An 18,006-nucleotide genomic window follows, 5' to 3' on the forward strand; every position below is an offset into this window, starting at 1 on the left:
TCGGAATAAAAAGAAACACCATTCTGATGTTTGGCTGGGAGGAGTTCTTATGACACCCAAACTCATCTCTAATGCTTACCAACCATTCCCATTAGCCAAGCAAAGCTAGGGAATGTTCACAGAAGAAAAGGGAAAACCTTGCTGGGTCTGCATAAGCAAAGCTGGTAGAGGCTTACCCCAAAATATGTTTTCTGTAAATATAGCCAAAAGACTAATAGGTTTTCTAATACTTGTACACCTAACAACTTATTTTATTATTATTACACGGCCCAAAAAGACTATTGTACTGTAGTGAAGTCCTAAATTTTTAACAGTTTGTTCATTTTCATCATTTTCTTAGGTCAGAGTGGACTTGGAAAATCTACTTTAATAAACACACTCTTCAAATCCAAGGTCAGCAGAAAATCTGTGCAGCCTACAGCTGAAGAGAGGATTCCAAAAACTATAGAGATTAAAAGTATCACTCATGGTAAGAAACATGACGGTGGTAGAAATCCAATCTGTGGAGGATATGGGGACTAGAACAATGCATCTAATGGATTTAAAGTACAAGTTCATGTTTACAAAAAAAATAAATGCACATTTTTATTTATTTTTTGCAGGTAAAAAAAAAATAATTTTATTTATTTTTTTGTTAGGGACATTAAAAGCATGGTACCCACCATCAGCAGATTGTGGGTGTAATGCCACAGTCCTGCAGACTGTGCATCTGTCTGCTCGTACCTCCGATACGGGCCGGCAGTTGCATTCTGTAAGAAGGCTCAGTGAACTACCTAGAGCGATCAATAGCACTCTGGTAGTTCATTGAGAACTGGAATCCAAGAGACGCAAAGGCCGTCGGTTCTTGTAGTGTTCTCACAGAACACTGTGAATGATTGATGTAGCCGGGCAAACGCGCGCGTGTGGTGTTTTTTTTTTGATGGTGACAGTGAGCAGGGATGGAATTTCCTTCGGCTGCTGATAAAGCGGGGGATCGGTGGGGGGGGAGACCTAACCTGTTACCAAAGTCGGTTTTTATTGCTGTCTGTGCCATGTTGAGGAGATTCCTTCTCTCTATTTGTCCTGTTTACCATTATCATTAAAAGGGATTATCATTAAGGGATTCCCTTAATTTGCAGGGATTTTATCTTACTTTCTTCTTGTCTATGGGAAAGGAAGTGAAGGGAAATCTCCAAAATGGGACGAAGATGGTAAAAAATAAAAATAAAAATAAAAAAATATTTACACACACACACACACACACACACACACACACACACACACACACACACACACACACACACACACACACACACACATAATATATATATATAATTATCCTTTAAAGAATATCAAAATAAAGCATGTTGTTTTATGTACATTATCTGTAATAGAACTGAAACTACCATTGTATTCATAACCTCCTTTATATCTATATACTGTAATATATAAATGCAACATTTTACTGGACCATAGTAAGAAATGCATATACAGCATTTTGGCCATTCAAATAGTGGCTAGATTTACAGATGTGGTGTAGCCTGCTGGGGCACAACTTTGTCCAATGACTTGCTTTAACCACTTACAAACCAGAAGATTTGCCTCCTTAACGGCTAGGCTATTTTTTGCGATACATCACTGCGTCGCTTTAACTGACAAATGAGCTGTCATGCGACTCTGTACCCAAACAAAATTGGCACCCTTTTTTCCCCCCCACAAATAGAGCTTTATTTTGGTAATATTTGATCACCTCTGCTGTCTTTTATTTCTTGCGCTATAAGCAAAAAATGAACGACAATTTTGAAAAAAACATTTCTTCATCAATTTAGACCAATATGTATTCTTCTACATATTTTTGGTAAAAAAAAAAAATCTCAATAAGCGTATATTGATTGGTTTGAAGTTATAAAAGTTATAGCATCTACAAACTATGGGAAAGATTTATGGCATTTGTATTTATTGTTTTACTAGTAATGGAGGTGATCTGTGATTTTTAGCAGTACTGCGACATTGCGACGGGCAGATCGGACACTTTTGACAAATTTTTGGGACCATTGATGTTTATACAGCGATCAGTGCAATAAAAATGCACTGATTACTGTGTGAATGTCACTGGCAGGGAAGGGGTTAACACTAGGAGCGATGAAGGGGGTTAAATATGTTCCTTCGTGAGTGTTGTTACTACAAACAGCAGATGTGTCTCCCCTGTCAGAACAGGGTTTTTTGTGTTTACACACAAATATCCCCATTCTGGCTTTTATGCCCCCGATCGTTACGTTGTTTTGCGGTAACGAAACCACTTTGCCGACGTAAATGTGCGTGAGCCGGCCAGTGAGTGGTTAAAGTAGCACTATGGGCAAAACTACTTCTCTCTTTTTTTTTTTTTTTATTTTTTTTATTTTATTTTGGTAAGAGCAAATGATATTTATAACCCCAGATTTTTTTTTTTTTTTTGATTTTTTTTTTTTTTTACCATCCTCGTCCCTTTTTTGGAGATCTCCCTTCACTTCCTTTCCTATAGACAAAAAGGAAGTGCGAGAAAATCCCTGCAAATTAAGGGAATCCCTTGGGGCCCTTCAAGTCTCCAGAACTAGTGTCCCCATTGGAAGATTTCCCCTCTAATACTTTTCTGGGGACAACCCAAAATTTGGGAGTTTCTTTTACTTTTAGGCTGGGTTCACACTGCTGCGGGGGGAGATCCGGATGTGATTCGCACCGCAAATCACATCCGATCTCCGTAGCGCTGCGAGTTCAGCCATACAGATAGTATGGCTGAACTCGCAGCGGTCCCGCAGCAAACTCGCACGGGACCCTTTTTTTCGTCCGCAACAGAATCGGATCGCATGGGCGTTCACACCATGCGATCCGATTCTTGTGCGAGTTGGCAGATCGCACTGCGATATGCGATCGGATCTGGGGGTGTCATTAACATATCATTGACACTCCCAGCCGTTCGCATAGGGCAGTGTGAACTGCCGGCGGGAGTCGTGCGATGCGGGAAAACGCAGCAGATTCGCGGCGTTCCCGCATCGCAGCGGTGTGAACCCGGCCTTAATGATAATGGTAAACAGGACAAATAGAGAGAAGGACTCTCCCCAGCATGGCACAGACAGCAATAAAAACTGACTGGTGTTCTAATCCCTCTCCACTCTAAATCTAAAACGTAAAAAAGTTTTGCCTTAAGTTATACTTTAAAAGCACCAAAAAAAACAACCTACCCTACCCTCTGAAGCAGACTTCACCTGTATGTATGATGTGTTTTGAGACCGCAGGTGCTGAAAAAGTTACTGCTAAGTATGCCTAGGGGAGTAGAAGGTCCTAGAATGGTATGTTCCACAGGAATAAATAGAAAGTATAGTTTAGTTTATTTTTAGTAGATGTTTTGACCTATTAGTGCATTTGCCTATTTTTTTTTTCTTTTTATGCGACTTCCAGATTTTTACATATTTGCTCCTTTTTTTTGTTACTGTATAAAGTTTAGTGATTCGTAGATTAGCTGTATTTCTATCTACACATTTTTTTTTTTTATTTATCACATTCTTTCTTATTGGGCCAGCTTTCTTATACTGTTGGACCAGCTGTTGAGGCCGCCATCTTGGGTGTGCTCTGTAGAATATCCTACTATATCATAGGGCCAATTTTAGACAGGAACCAAATAAGCTACAGGTATGTCTTTGAAATGAGGGAAGACACCGCAGGGGAAACCCATGCAAACTCCATGTCCTGACCAGGCCTCCGACCAAGGATCCCAATGACGCAAGGCAGTAGTGCCGACCACTAAGCCACGGTGAAATCTCCACAACCATAGTGAGATATATTCAAATGTAATAGGAATGTTTGAGACCAATTAGCCTGATGGCCTTTACCAGGTACTAGTGTTCTTTCCATAGGGGAGCAATAAATGTGTAGTCCCCCCTCTGTTCAGCCTGATAGATTAACACAGCAGATTATAGATCAGATGTCTAGATGTTAGTTCATTTGGCTTGGTTGTGGTGTTTTTCATTATCCTCCTTTTTGCTAATGTTTGACTGCAATCCATTTTTTTCCTTTTACTTTATGAAATTAACTTCTATTAGGAGCAACATACAGTTTTCCACTGTCATATGTAAATCTAGCTACTGTAGTTCATTGTGTTCTCTTAATTGGATAGTCCTATTTGTTTCTTGTACTGTAGCGTATTGGGTAGGCGAAGAGCCCTTTGTCCTTATGTCTGATATTCTTATATAGAGGGTTGCACCGATACTGGAAGCAAAGCAACACTAAACATTTGCACGAGTACAAGCTCAAATTACACCGCAAAGGTATTGGTTTTATGTATGCTCCTATACCTAAAACCTATATCTTTTTGAAGTGTGATTTGAGCCTATGCAAACTGAATGGGCGTAAATTGCACTGCAAAGAATTGCATGTGATTTGAACAAGATTCCAGTGCGATTCCCAATCAAATGCCGTTTGCCACACCACTCCTGTGTGAATCCAGGCTTGTCATGGTGACTTCGGGCACGAATCGCACTGCAAATGTATTGGCAAGTACTTGAGTATAAGTATTGATACTTGTCAGTAAAAAACTGGTATTTATTTATATATAATATATAATATAGTGTGAAGGGCATTGACTTTGTAGTTACCAACTCAGGAGATGATCAACATAATAAGCTGGTTGTTCAGCGGAGTTCCACCCTCAGTTATTTTTAAAAGTCAGCAGCTACAAACACTGTAGCTGCTGACGTTTAATAAGGACACTTACCTGTTCTGGGAGCCCTATAGCTGATCCATCCATTGGATTGGGTGCAGGCGCCACCGTTGTAATGAAGGGAAACCGGCAGTGGAGCCTTCAGGCTTCACTGCCAGTTTCCTACTACACAAGGCCCGCGGCACTTTCTGAATGGCCCCGTCGTCTTCTGGAATGCACAAAGATCCCAGAAGGCAGTGGTGGGGGGGAGAAGGGGCAGAGCCAAAAGAGGAAATGACGTATCTCGCCGCGGCATGGCTGGGACGAAAGGTAAGAACATTTTTTTTTTTTTTATCCAAAAACGAGGAGTGGAAAGGGTGGTCTTTCATTTAAGGCCAAGTACTAAAATTGTGTGGAACTTCGCTTTAAAGCCAAAGTGAATCAGAATGTTTAAAGTATAACTAAACCGTACCAACTAATTTGTGTCCACATGAGTTGATCTTATTTTTAGTAATATTTAGTAAATGTACCTTTTTTTTCTACTTCTAAATTCACTCCCTAAGGCTGCTTTATACATTCTCAGCTCAGAGCTGGGCGCACGTCTCTTATTGATAATGTAAAGTTCCACATAAAAAAAATACATATCCTTGAAGCAGCAGTCAATCAATGGTGGTGGGCAGTACTGATGCTAAATGTGTAATCGGTAGGCATGCTTTACTGGGGGTGGTTGGAACCCGTATCCTAGGGTGACAACATTGCTTCAGCTAAGGAAATATTCCCTGGAATGTTGTCACTTTAACCACTTAAGCCCCGGACCAATTTGCAGCCAAAGGACCAGGCCCCTTTTTGCGATTCGGCTCTGCGTCGCTTTAACTGACAATTGCACGGTCATGCGACGTGGCTCCCAAACAAACTTGGCGTCTTTTTTCCCCCCACAAATAGAGCTTTCTTTTGGTGGTATTGGATCACCTTTGCGGTTTTTATTTTTTGCACTATAAAGAAAAATTGAGCGACAATTTTGAATTTTTTTTTATATTTTTTACTTTTTGCTATAATAAATATCCCCAAAAAATATAGAAAAAAACATTTTTTTTCCCCCTCAGTTTAAGCAGATACGTATTCTTCTACATATTTTTGGTAAAAAAAATAAAAAAATCGCAATTGATTGCGCAAAAGTTATAGCGTTTACAAAATAGGGGATGGTTTTTTTTCTTTTTTTCTTTACTAGTAATGGCGGCAATTAGCGATTTTTATTGTGACTGCTACAGTATGGCTGACGCATCGGACATTCTTGGGACCATTGTCATTTATACAGCAATCCATGCTATTTAAATGCACTGATTCCTGTATAAATGACACTGGTAGTGAAGGAGTTAACCACTGGGGGGTGAGGAGGGGTTGTGTGTGTGTGTGTGTGTGTGTTTTTTAAATTTTTTTTATTGTAGGGGGCGTGGCCTGGCATGTGACGTCACTGATAGTCTTTCCCTATAACAGGGAACAGACGATCAGTGACAGCCACAGTAGGAAACACGGGGAGAGGTTTGTTTACACCGACCTCTCCTCGTTCTTCAGCTCTGTGACCCGATCGCGGGGCAAAAGCAGCGATTGGGTCTGCTGGTCTCGTGGCCACGGTCACGGAGCTCAGGACCGGGTCGGGAGCGCGGTGGCGGCGCACTCCCGACCCAAGGCTGGGCACTTAAAGAGCAATGTACTGGTACATGCTTGTGCCCAGCCGTGCCGTTCTGTCGACGTATATGTGCAGGAGGTGGTCCTTAAGCAGTTAAGATAGACAATCACCTGGTTAATACAATGAAAAAGGAGCTATAAAGAGAAGAGCAACAATGGAAGGTCATAGATGGTAAGGTGTATTTAACTTTTAGGATTAGATTTCATGTTAAGCTTGTAGGTGTGGGATGTATATAATATGCCCCACGCCTCTCTGTGGTCATGTATCTCCATACCATTTGGATGAAGGTAACGTAGATCCTTCCAGAGTAGAGAAAAGTTTGATAGGGGCTCTAGTTTTGCAGTTGAAGACATTGCAGGTGACATTGGCATTGGGAAATGGTGCCTATCCAGAAATATATCTTATCATTACACTGTTTTCTAAATCAAGTAATCGTTAAATGTTCCTTACAATTTCACGAATCTATTTCTTAATGCCCATGTGCAAATGTCTTGGCAGGCAGTGGGGCAGTTTTGTTAGTTCTTGGTGGCAGGCATCATATGTTTCCACAGATTTTTTCCTTTGACATCTCTAAAGAGGAGGAGAATGAATTATCAGATTTTACTGTTGAGATCTCTTCCAATATAAGCACACTGAGATATTCTAAATATACAGTATATGCGCAGGTCAGACATGACTTTTCAGTTGTGTAACTGTGCAGCTTCCGTTCTCAGGGACAGGCTACCCTTGCCCTTGGATTAGTAGACTACATAATTGGTTTAGCAGCTTTTCTACCTTCTATAGGAGCTGCATTAAGGGATATGCTGGGTTTCCTAACCCGGCTGTTCTCTGAGATTTCCCTTAGTTTTCATGTTTTGAAAGACAATCTTGAAGCGAGGAATAGTAATTGTTTTTCCAGGAGTCCTCCATGACATCCCCCAATGTATAGCAGTCATTATGACTATTGAGTTATTTATTGTACTTGTACCTCTATTGAGGAACTTTAAAGCTGTTTTCCAGCAACTTTGCAAAACATGAAGGCACACTTTGAGAAGTCCAATTAGGTGCATGTCACCTTTTGAGACTTATCTCTATTACTTATGTGACAGGTTTATTGCAGTTTCAAAGACTATGCTCTGACTGTGGGAGGAGAGAAGCTCACACAGCAGCTATGCTTGCCCTTCTCCTCTGCTATCCCATTCACAGAAGCCTTTGTTTTTTGTGAATGAGTTTACATAATGCAAAGACTTCTGCGAATGGGCAAAAGTAGGACAGGGGCAGGCTTAGCAATCCCAGCGACTCAGCTCTTGAAGGAACTGAGACCACAGTGCGCAGCATTGGAGAAATTATCTTCTATTGTGAAGCACAATAAACCTTTCAGGTGTGAATATTAGCGATAAGCCTATGGGATGGCAGTCACTTTGTTTAGGGTTCACTCATGGTGTGAATTCAGTTTTTACAAAGTTTTCTGAATTCCTGGAATTCAAGGCCCCATGTACGCAGACAATAAAATGGCCGCTTTTAGAGCAATTTTTTATTTCTCTCTTTTTTTTTTAACTATGCCTCTGAACGCAGCTCTATTTTAATAAAGGTGTCCACGCATGTTTTGACCTTTTTAAGATTTGTATTGTAGAGCTATGTTGAAGGGCAAAAAAAATGCCCCAAGCCTATGTTCAGAGAGGAGCTTATTGGCATAATTTACACAAATACGTGCCTAAATGCATACATTCATTTTAGTGGCTAGAGTAAATGAATATTCCACCCAGTCAGATGAGTTATGCACATGTGCTTCTGTACGTCTTTAACCATGCGTAATTGCCCGCTAATACGATAATTTTTTTAACGATTTTTCTGCAATCTCCTGGCAGAAAGCTCCAGTGTAGATAAGCATGCTTTAATATGGTTGTGTGCATGCAGCCCTTCTTTCCTTTCTTTCTGTTCCAGTAGGTAGGTGGGATATAATCTTCTTTTTTTTTTTTTTCTTTTTTTTTTTTTATACAGAAAAAAAGCTTTATTAACAAAAAGCCAGTACAGCATAGCCAAGCAGTACTTTCCAATGCAAGTATAAAAATAGTCAGAACCAGTATAACCCTGGTCCGCAGCTTATATGCCATTGAAATCAAGACTCTTGCATTCAACCTGTGCAGGTGACCATATTTAAGCATTAAACAACATTCAACCCTAATAATCTGTCCATGACTAGATCCGCCGGGGCAAGCCCAGAGGCATCCAACCATGGAGCCCGCAGCTTTTCATATTGGTAAATTTTAGTTTTTCCATTCCGCATAGTATTACCCACTGCAGTAATCTACTCCTTGACTGTAGGCCCTTGTACACACGGTCGGAGAATCCGTCGGAATGTGTCCTATCGGACCCTGTTGTCGGACTGATGACTGACTGTGTGTGGTATGCATCGGACTGATTCCGTCTGACCCAATTTTCCAACAAACTGGTCCGATCGGACATACTCCGATCATGTGTAGACAATTCCGATCAGACAAAGTGCCACGCATGCTCAGATCAAATTCCTACACCAAAGCTATTGGCTACTAGCCTGAACGTAGTCCCGTCGTAACGAAATAACGTCATCACGTTCTGAACGATCGGATTTTCCGACAACTTGGTCCGACCGTGTGTATGCAACAGTTTCGGACACAATCCGTCGGACAAAATCCAACGGATTTGGTTGGCAGAATGTCCGACCGTGTGTACAGGGGCTAGGAGGATTTTCTGACATGGATATAATCTTTTAGCTATTGGCTGTTGTAGTGGAATCCTGCAAAAAGTGTCATCAATAAGTGTTACTTCCTATATTTTTAGGCAACTGTCAGTGTCCACTTTATAAAGGAAGATTTGTGTTTTCTCACATAGTTAAGGTTTGCACACTTCTGTTCTTTGGTACAAATATTTTCTAGAAATGAGTAAGAAAAATAAATTGTATAAATTTGGTATGAATAAATAAGACCGGACAGTAAAAAGTACAAGTCCCCAGTGAGACCGATAAGGATTTGTAGAACATTGTGCATGATGTTCCTCTCAACAGGCTTCAGTACAGCCGAGGACAGAGTGGTGATAAGGGTTTTGTTCCATGACCTACAGTATATCAAACAGATTTTTCTTCTTGCAACCATAAACTCATTTTTTTTTAATGTGTTAACCTGTCATTTCCTTTTAGAAATTGAAGAAAAAGGGGTTCGGATGAAACTGACAGTCATAGACACTCCTGGATTTGGGGACCACATTAATAATGAAAACTGGTAAGTTAACCATTTCTTAAAGTGCTACAAAAAGAAAGAAAAGGGTGCTACTACCCCAAATCATCTGAATGTCCCCCTGAGCTGTCGGGTGCAGGATAAGCAGTCGCTCAGCTGCCAACATGATAATCCGTAAAAGATGCTCTTCAATCTTTTCAAATTTACTACCTAACAAAAAACAGGTAGGTACAGCAGATGTTAACACATTTCTGCCATGATGGCCTTGCACCCATCCACCATTTTAAACTTTTAAATGCAAGAGCTAACATGCTCCATATGGTGCTTCCCATTGCGTTCATTGACCAGAACAATTTCTGTTTTTCCTCTAATCCTGGCTTCACTTTGCTAAGAGCTGGAGTTACCTAAGCTAGCCTATAGTCCAACGAGCATGCACATTGTGGTACCACAGAGGCTCCCTTGGTGGGTGGGTCACAGCTTCAAGGAAGTTGAGGAATTGGTAACAAAGCAGACATCTGCTTATGTGAATACCTGTTTTGTAATTAGTCAGGCAGCAGGTGGGATGAGGATACAGTCTTCACCGATCCTTCATTATAGGTGGGGGGGGGGGGTGTAGAAACAGACTTTAACTCAGACCTATAGTTAGAAACTGATTTTAAAATCCATTTGCTCCCTATGCTCAGTAGAAGTTATAAAGTTGTGCCCAAATGCAATCTTGAGTAGCCTCCCTAAAATTCTGCCGTTTACTGCTTCAAGAGGTTGTAAACCTCCCTAAAATAAGGCTTACCTGTAGGTACTGTAGATATCTCCTAAACGTGCTCTGTTTAGGAGGTATTTACTGTATGCTGCGCCAATGATGTCATCGGCGCATGCGCTCTGAAGGAACGGCCGTCCATGCAGTTTTTTCAGGAGCACAAGCCATGAATGGCGTCTCCCGCACACATGCGCAATAGTGACGTCACGCGGCTTCGGCCAGTCACATAGCCGGACTTTTCGCGGCCCCAGAAGGAAGAGGGGTAAATATGGATGCGCCCTGCAGCGGGGACAGCGCAGGCTTCGTTTGTAGGCAAGTTTCACATAATGTGCTAGTATGCAATGCATACTAAACACATTATGCTTTTACTTTGCAGGGAAGGGGAAAACTTTTTTTTTACCCCGCAGAGTTTACTTCCTCTATAAGATCATGGCAAAGTGATTGTAAATGTGGGTCATTGGTAACCAGTCAGTGGCCCTGTCATTTACAGTATCTCACAAAAGTGAGTACGCCCCTCACATTTTTGTAAATACAGTAATACCTTGGTTTGTGAGCATAATTCATTCCAGAAGCATGCTTTGTAATCCAAAGCACTCTTATATCAAAGGAAATTTTTCCCATAAGAAGTAATGGAAATGCAGATAATTTATTCATATAAAAATGATCAAAATATGAGCAAAAGTTCATATTAATACAGTACTGTAGTAGGAATACTGTACACCTCTGTGTAGAACAAAAAAATTGAATCGCAGTTTAATGTAAAAAAGAATTACACTTGTAATGTTAAGAAGTTTGAAGCTCATCCATGTGATCCCGCTGTGTATATTACAGTAAAGCCACTGGTGTACAGTATGCAGCGCTAAATGTGGCCAGAGGTGCGCTTCCTGGAGAACTCGGAGACACTCGGGAACTGCTGAAATCACTTCCAGGTCCTCCGAACACACATTATGCCCGCTCCACCCAGCTGGGAGTGTCTCTGGGTGTCTCCGACAGGTTTAATGTATATATACACAGCAGTTTTACATGCATGAACACCAGACTCCTTAACATTGTGAGTGTAAGTCTTTTTTACAGTAAAACTACTGTTCGTGTATCAAGACAATTTTTTTTTTAAATGTTGCTCGTCTTTCAAAACGCTTGTATACCGCGTTGCTCATAAACCAAGGTTTTACTGTATTTTAGTATATCTTTTCATGTGATGATACCGAAGAAATTACACTTTGCTACATTGTAAAGTAGTGAGTGTACAGCTTGTATAACAGTGTAAATTTGATATCCCCCTCCAAAATAACGCAACACACAGCCATTAATGTCTAAAGCACTGGTAACAAAAGTGAGTACACCCCTAAGCGGAAATGTCCAAATTGGGCCCAAATAGCCATTTTTCCTCCCCAGTATCATGTGACTCGTTGGTGTTACAAGATATTGAGTGTGAATGGGGAGCAGGTGTGTTAAATTTGGTGTTATCGATGTCACTCTCTCATATTGGTCAAAAAAAGAATTGTTGCTCTACATAAAGATGTCCTAGGCTATAAGAAGATGGCCAAGACCCTGACACGGAGCTGCAGCACGGTGGCCAAGACCATACAGTGGTTTAACAGGACAGGCCTCGCCATGGTTGACCAAAGAAGTTGAGTGGACAAGCTCAGCGTCATATCCAGAGGTCTTTGGGAAATAGACCTATGAGTGCTGCCAGCATTGCTGCAGAGGTTGAAGGGGGGGGGGGGGGGTCAGCCTGTCAGTGCTCAGACCATACGCCGCACACTTTGATCTGTATGACTGTCGTCCCAGAAGGAAGCCTCGTCTAAAGATGATGCACAAGAAAGCCTGCAAACAGTTTGCTGAAGACAAGCAGACTAAGGACATGGATTACTGGAACCATGTCCTGGTCTGATGAGACCAAGATAAACTTATTGGGTTCAGATGGTGTCAAGCATGTGTGAAGGCAACCAGGTGAGGAGTACAAAGACAAGTGTGTTCTTGTCTACAGTCAAGCATGGTGGTGGGAGCATCATGGTCTGGGCTCCATGAGTGCTGCCAGCACTGGGGAGCTACAGTTCATTGAGGGAACCATGAATGCCAACATGTACTGTTATACAATCTGTACACTCACTGCTTTACATTGTAGCAAAGTGTAATTTCTTCAGTGTTGTCACATGAAAAGATGGCATAAAATATTTACAAAAAATGTGAGGGGTGTACTCACTTTTTGTTAGATACTGTACATTTCCTGTCCCATGAATGTGGCTTTAGGCAGGAAGTAGCAGAGTTTCAGGATACCTGGAGGGAGATTTCTACAGGTTGCAGGTAAGTATTTTGGCACTAGCTGCGGCTTTTGGTAAAAGATGGGGCCTAGGCAAACCCAAAATCTGTTTCCAGCCTCAGGTCTGCTTTAAAGGATAAGTTCACTTTAAAAAAAAAAAAAGAAATTGCACATTTTTCTGCAGGTAAAAAAATGTGCATTTACTATTTATTTATTTTTTCAGATCGCTGTTGCCATGCAGGTCTCCTGCAGATTGTCAGTGTGAGCTTGCCTATACATCGTTTCACACTGACGGGAAGACCTAATGAATTAAACAGCGTGCAACAGCACCATGGTACTTCATTTAGAACTACAAGCCACAAAGGATGTCGGGACTTGTAGTTCATTCGGTCACAGAACTCTGTGACTGAATGTCGCAGCCTCCTAGGTGGAGCCCCCTGCAACCACACTGTTTTAAAAAAGTGACAGCTAGTATGAGGAACTTCTCCCAGGACTGCTGTCAAAGGGAGAGAGGGCTGTGGGGAGCGACTATAGTAATCGGAACATATTACCATAAAAATGGGTGGAACATGTAACATGCTGCAGAAAAGTGAACTCAGCCTTTATTTCTGAACCCAGGGCCAACATAAAAAGCAAAGTAACACATGCAATGTAGAATGTATTTGTGCTTTTAAGTGCAAGAACCTGAATTTGACTTGGTATCCACTCCTTGTAGCCCCTGTGCAGCAGAGCTCAGAGGGGCAGGGAGAAGCAGCAAAATGAGCCAGTCGGGTGTGCTGCAGTGCAAGGCCGCAGTATGCTGATGGGAGAAGAGGGCAGTTGTGGAGTTTCTTCTTTCATTGTCCAGTCATGGGGAGAGGGTGGGGAGAAGACCTGTAAGTGGAAGTAAAACTGCAACAGAGAAAGATCAGGCCCCCTCTTATGACAGAACTGTGCTGTGTGGCAGAGCTATTTAAATTGCAGGGCTGGATAGACAGAATGCAATTTTTTGGAAAGGTAAAACCGCCCCATATATGTATTTTATCTGTATAACTAGCTGTTTGCCTGGATTTCTTCTTTAGGTATCCCTAGACATGAGATGAGTGGAAGATCCAACCAAAAAAGCTGTAGATCTTTAGCATTATAGAATGTACAAGCATGCTGTTATTGGCTCTTCCCGGGCAGGCGTTCTGAGAGGTTGTAGAGTACTCACGGACATGAATCATTTCCATAACTGTCCAGATAAAGGAACTGACATCTCCTGTTTCCAGATTCACCTACATCCATTCATTCTAATTGTTGCCACCTTTAGTGTGAATCATCTCGATAAGCATCTAATGGTAGATTTTGGCACTTTTACTAAACAGGCTTGTTAAAATAATTATGTTTATTTTCTTTAACTATTGAAAATAAGGCTTATCCAATAAGCTTTTTTTTTTCAATTTGTAAAATGTCTTGGAGTGGTAATAGCTTGCAGATATGGTTCCTATATTTATTTATTTCATATAATTATTTCTGTAGCTGGATGCCCATTATGAAGTTCATTAATGACCAGTATGAGAAGTACCTACAGGAAGAGGTGAACATCAACCGTAAGAAGAGAATCCCAGACACCAGAGTCCACTGCTGTATATACTTTATTCCGGCCACAGGACACTCGTAAGTCACTTTTTGGAAATGTATAATTTTAGTTTTTTATTATTATTATTATTATTATGCTCAAGGAATAAAGCTCAGTTGTGCCAATAAATCTCACGAAATGCATCTGTTTGTATCACATCACCTTTACGTCCACATATGCTGGGTATATAGCCCTGTGTGTCCGATCCTTGGTGCTTTAATGCGTCAAGGGGGCACAGGTGCAGTATCCAGCCTCTCTTCCTGCAGCCGTCAGTTTATTGCATTGCAATTTCCAGAAAACTACAGAGCTGCAGATTGAAAAGGAAAGGTAGTTTGTAATAACATTCAATTAGACTATGACCTGTTTCGCAGTTGTGTATATTATTTTATTTTTTATTTGCTTTTTTTTGCCCCTCAATAGTGGAGTTACCCTTTAAAGTAGTATTAAACCCCAAAGCAAACATTTATTATATTGCAGCTTACCAATTCGTAGATGTGATGGCTGTGTTTGTTTTAACTTTTTTTTTTTATGCTTTCCTTCCTTTTTCACCGGGTGATATGGCCATTAAACCTGTGTTTTTAGTTTTTTTTTTTTTAATGTCCGGCAGTTGTTGTGGTTGGAGGGTTGACGCAAACCATTTAACACTAAGCCCTTGTACACACGGTCGGACATTCCGACAACAAAATCCGTCGGATTTTGTCCGAAACTTGTGTTGCATACACACGGTCGGACAAAGTTGTCGGAAAATCCGATCGTACGTAACGTGATGACGTTATTTCGTTACGACGGGACTACGTTCAGGCTAGTAGCCAATAGCTTTGGTGTAGGAATTTGATCTGAGCATGCGTGGCACTTTGTCTGATCGGAATTCTCTACACACAATTGGACAAAGTCGATCGGATCATGTTGTCGGAAAGTTTTATAGCCCAGCTCTAAAACTTTGTCTGTCGGATATTACGACGGAAACAGTCAGATGGAGCCCACACACAGTCGGATTATCCGACAACATGGTCTGATCGGACATTTTCCGTCGGAATGTCCAACCGTGTGTACAAGGGATTAGAGTCGGTTCACACTGAGGCAGCATGACTTGCAGCATGACTGCCTCGGGCGACCTGCATCCGACTTCAGCGGCGGCTTGCAAAATGACTTCTGTATAGAAGTCAATGCAGTTCGCCTGAAGTCACCCCAAAAGTAGTACAGGAACCTTTTTCTAAGTCAGAGCGACTTGTGTCGCTCCTATTAGAACGGTTCCATTGTACAGAATGGAGCACGACTTGTCAGGCGGCTAAGTCGCCTGACAAGTTGCCCCAGTGTGAACTGAGTCTTACGGGTGCTTATTTATGTAAAACTAGGCCATCTAACACCTTTTTTCCAATACTGCTATCTAAAGGTGCCCTTGTGCTCCTTCATCCCAACTGGACGGGCACTCTAATATAGGTGATGTGGTACTGGTCAGGTGAAGACAGAGGAGGAAAAAAAGCCTAAAAAAGAAATTAATGCAGCCACCACATTTAATGATTGGTAAACTATGTTATATTACTTTTTTTTTTTTTTTCAGTGTAATACTGCTATAAAGGAAAAGTTCATCTTTTTGGACATGTTACATATTCCACCTGTATTTAGGGTGGAACATATAACATGCTCCAGCAGCTGCAGCCTCTCCCTCTCATGACCGTGGGGGTGTGCATCTTCTCCCGGTGCCCGCTGTCACTTTTTGAATGAATGACATGGCCGAGCGTTATTTAAATAGTAAACTATAAAAGTCTTTGCGGCTGACGGCTTGTTTTATTGAACTACCATGGTGCTGTTGAGCGCTCTGATTGTTTTTTGTCTGTTCCTGTCAGTGTGCATCTGCCTGCCTGTACGAGTAGTAGTAGTTCACCTTTTGTTACATGTTACACTGGCCCCCTGTTTTTTTGTTTTTTTTAGTAAAGGTAAACTTATCCTTTTTAATACCCCATTCACATTATGTTGGCCAACATCAGGAATCAGGACTCGGTTTGTTCGTCTTTTGTTTTTTTTTCCCCCACATTGTGGTGCTTCACCCATAGGGCAGCATATTAATTTCAGTGGGTTGCAATAAGCATGATAAACGTAGCAAATTCTTTTTATTTTTTTTTTTTTTTTTTTTTTTTTATTTGTGACCATTTGTTGAGTATAGAAACTGGTTGCCATGCGCAGCTATTCCAGGACCCATATGCTCCAGTTGGAAGAAAATGGAGTATCTAATGAGAACCCACTCAGACATAGTAAAAAAAAAAAAAAAAACAATGGAAACTCTATACATTTAGGGCTCTGCTTAATTGTGAATCTAGAACTCTAGTGCTGAAAGCCAAAGTGCTAATCAAAGTATGTACCACTATGAGCAGATTATGTAGTCATGGACTATGTGTGGACGTATGGAAGAGGAAGTGAGTACCATAAAAAAAACAACTTTATTATGTATCATTAAGGCTACTTTCACGCTGAGGCACGTTACAGGGGTTTTAGCTCTAAAAAATAGCACCTATAAAGCGCCTCTCCTGTTGTTCTCGTGTGAAAGACGAGTGCTTTGACACTAGAGCGGTGCACTTGCGGGACTCTAGAAAAAGTCCTACAAGCAGCATCTTGGGGGTTCTTTAGGAGCGGTGTATACACCACTCCTAAAGCGCCCCTGCCCATTGAAATGAATGGGCAGAGCCGTCAAAGTGATTCGCGCAGCGATGCTTTGCAGGAGCTTTTAAGCCCTTTTTCCGGCCGCTAGCGGAGGTTAAAGGCTAATGAATAGCAGCGCTTTACCGCCGACGCCCCATTGTGAAAGTGCCCTTAAAATGTTTTGCACAACATTTAAAAATTACTCTCCACATATAGGGTTTTACAAAATGCTAAGATTATGATTACAGTTCACATGTAGACTCAACATGTTTAGGCAATCCTTTTTCAGGAGAACGTGTCAGAATCGGTATACTAGAACCCTCTCCTAATCTTTAATAGCATAATATCAGCCAGTAGGGTAGACAGGAACTCGTGGCATGTGTATGTTTCCCATAGAGGTGTAAATGAGTAAGCCAAGGTGAAGTATCCTACATCCATGTAAATTACTTATAAATTGCATACATCTTCTTTCTAGGGTTGCACTGATAATGAGCATTTGCATATATACTTGTGCTTGTGCAAATGCTCCGATGCTTGATCCGATACCTCCCTGCAAGAGGCCAGTACACCCGCCATCCTCAGCGTAGCAGGGTGTGCCGGGCAGCCTCAGAGATGATCCGTGCGGCATTGGGGGCAGTTACAAGCACTGATCTCCCTGTATAGCTTTTCTGACAGCCGTTTCTCCTCCTCCTCCTCCTTCCTCTTGTGGCTTTCAGCTGCTTTATTGAAAGCTATACAGAGAGATTGGTGCTTGTAACTGCCCCCACCACCACACCGATCATCCCTGGCTGTCTGGCTCCCAGGGTCCTCCTTCTCCAGGTAACATAATGATGCTTCAGTTTATGAATGAACAGGAGCCGCTGTCTCCTGTCCATTCATCTCTATCTCAGTCCCTTTTCCTGTCTCACAAGGGACCTGTCAGGTGTCTGTTTCCGGTGTCTTCCTTCTTCAGATCCTCTTCCGGTCCCCCCTTGTCCTGTATCTTTCATGATAGAGAGCAGAGGAAGGAGCCCATAAATCTGTCATTTACCGGCTCCTTCCTTTTCTGGGTGATCACTGATTCTGGTCATTCATAACTGAGCATTGTAACAATGCTTCAGTTTTATGAATGAACAGGAGCCTCTGTCTCCTGTCCATTCATCTTCAGTGCAGCTGAGGCTGGTGAGAAAGGGACTGGGGAATCTCTATCCGCAGTCCCTTTTCCTGTCTCAAAAGGGAGCTGT

General features: G+C 41.6%; 1 protein-coding gene across 5 annotated transcripts in view; it reads left to right on the forward strand.

Annotated features, from left to right (window-relative positions):
* SEPTIN9 (septin 9) overlaps positions 1-18,006 on the forward strand; it is a 381,698-nt gene that overhangs the window by 337,821 nt on the left and 25,871 nt on the right. For all 5 annotated transcript variants that reach the window (XM_077459257.1, XM_077459258.1, XM_077459260.1 and 2 more), the window contains 3 exons: positions 341-469; positions 9,493-9,574; positions 14,047-14,184. In XM_077459257.1, coding sequence (XP_077315383.1) covers positions 341-469; positions 9,493-9,574; positions 14,047-14,184 — 349 coding nt within the window. The remainder of the gene's footprint in view (positions 1-340; positions 470-9,492; positions 9,575-14,046; positions 14,185-18,006) is intronic.

The sequence above is a fragment of the Lithobates pipiens genome, unplaced genomic scaffold (assembly GCF_037356315.1).
Source record: "Lithobates pipiens isolate NorthernLeopardFrog02 unplaced genomic scaffold, aLitPip1_a1.2 Scaffold_28, whole genome shotgun sequence".
Lineage (NCBI taxonomy): Eukaryota > Metazoa > Chordata > Amphibia > Anura > Ranidae > Lithobates > Lithobates pipiens.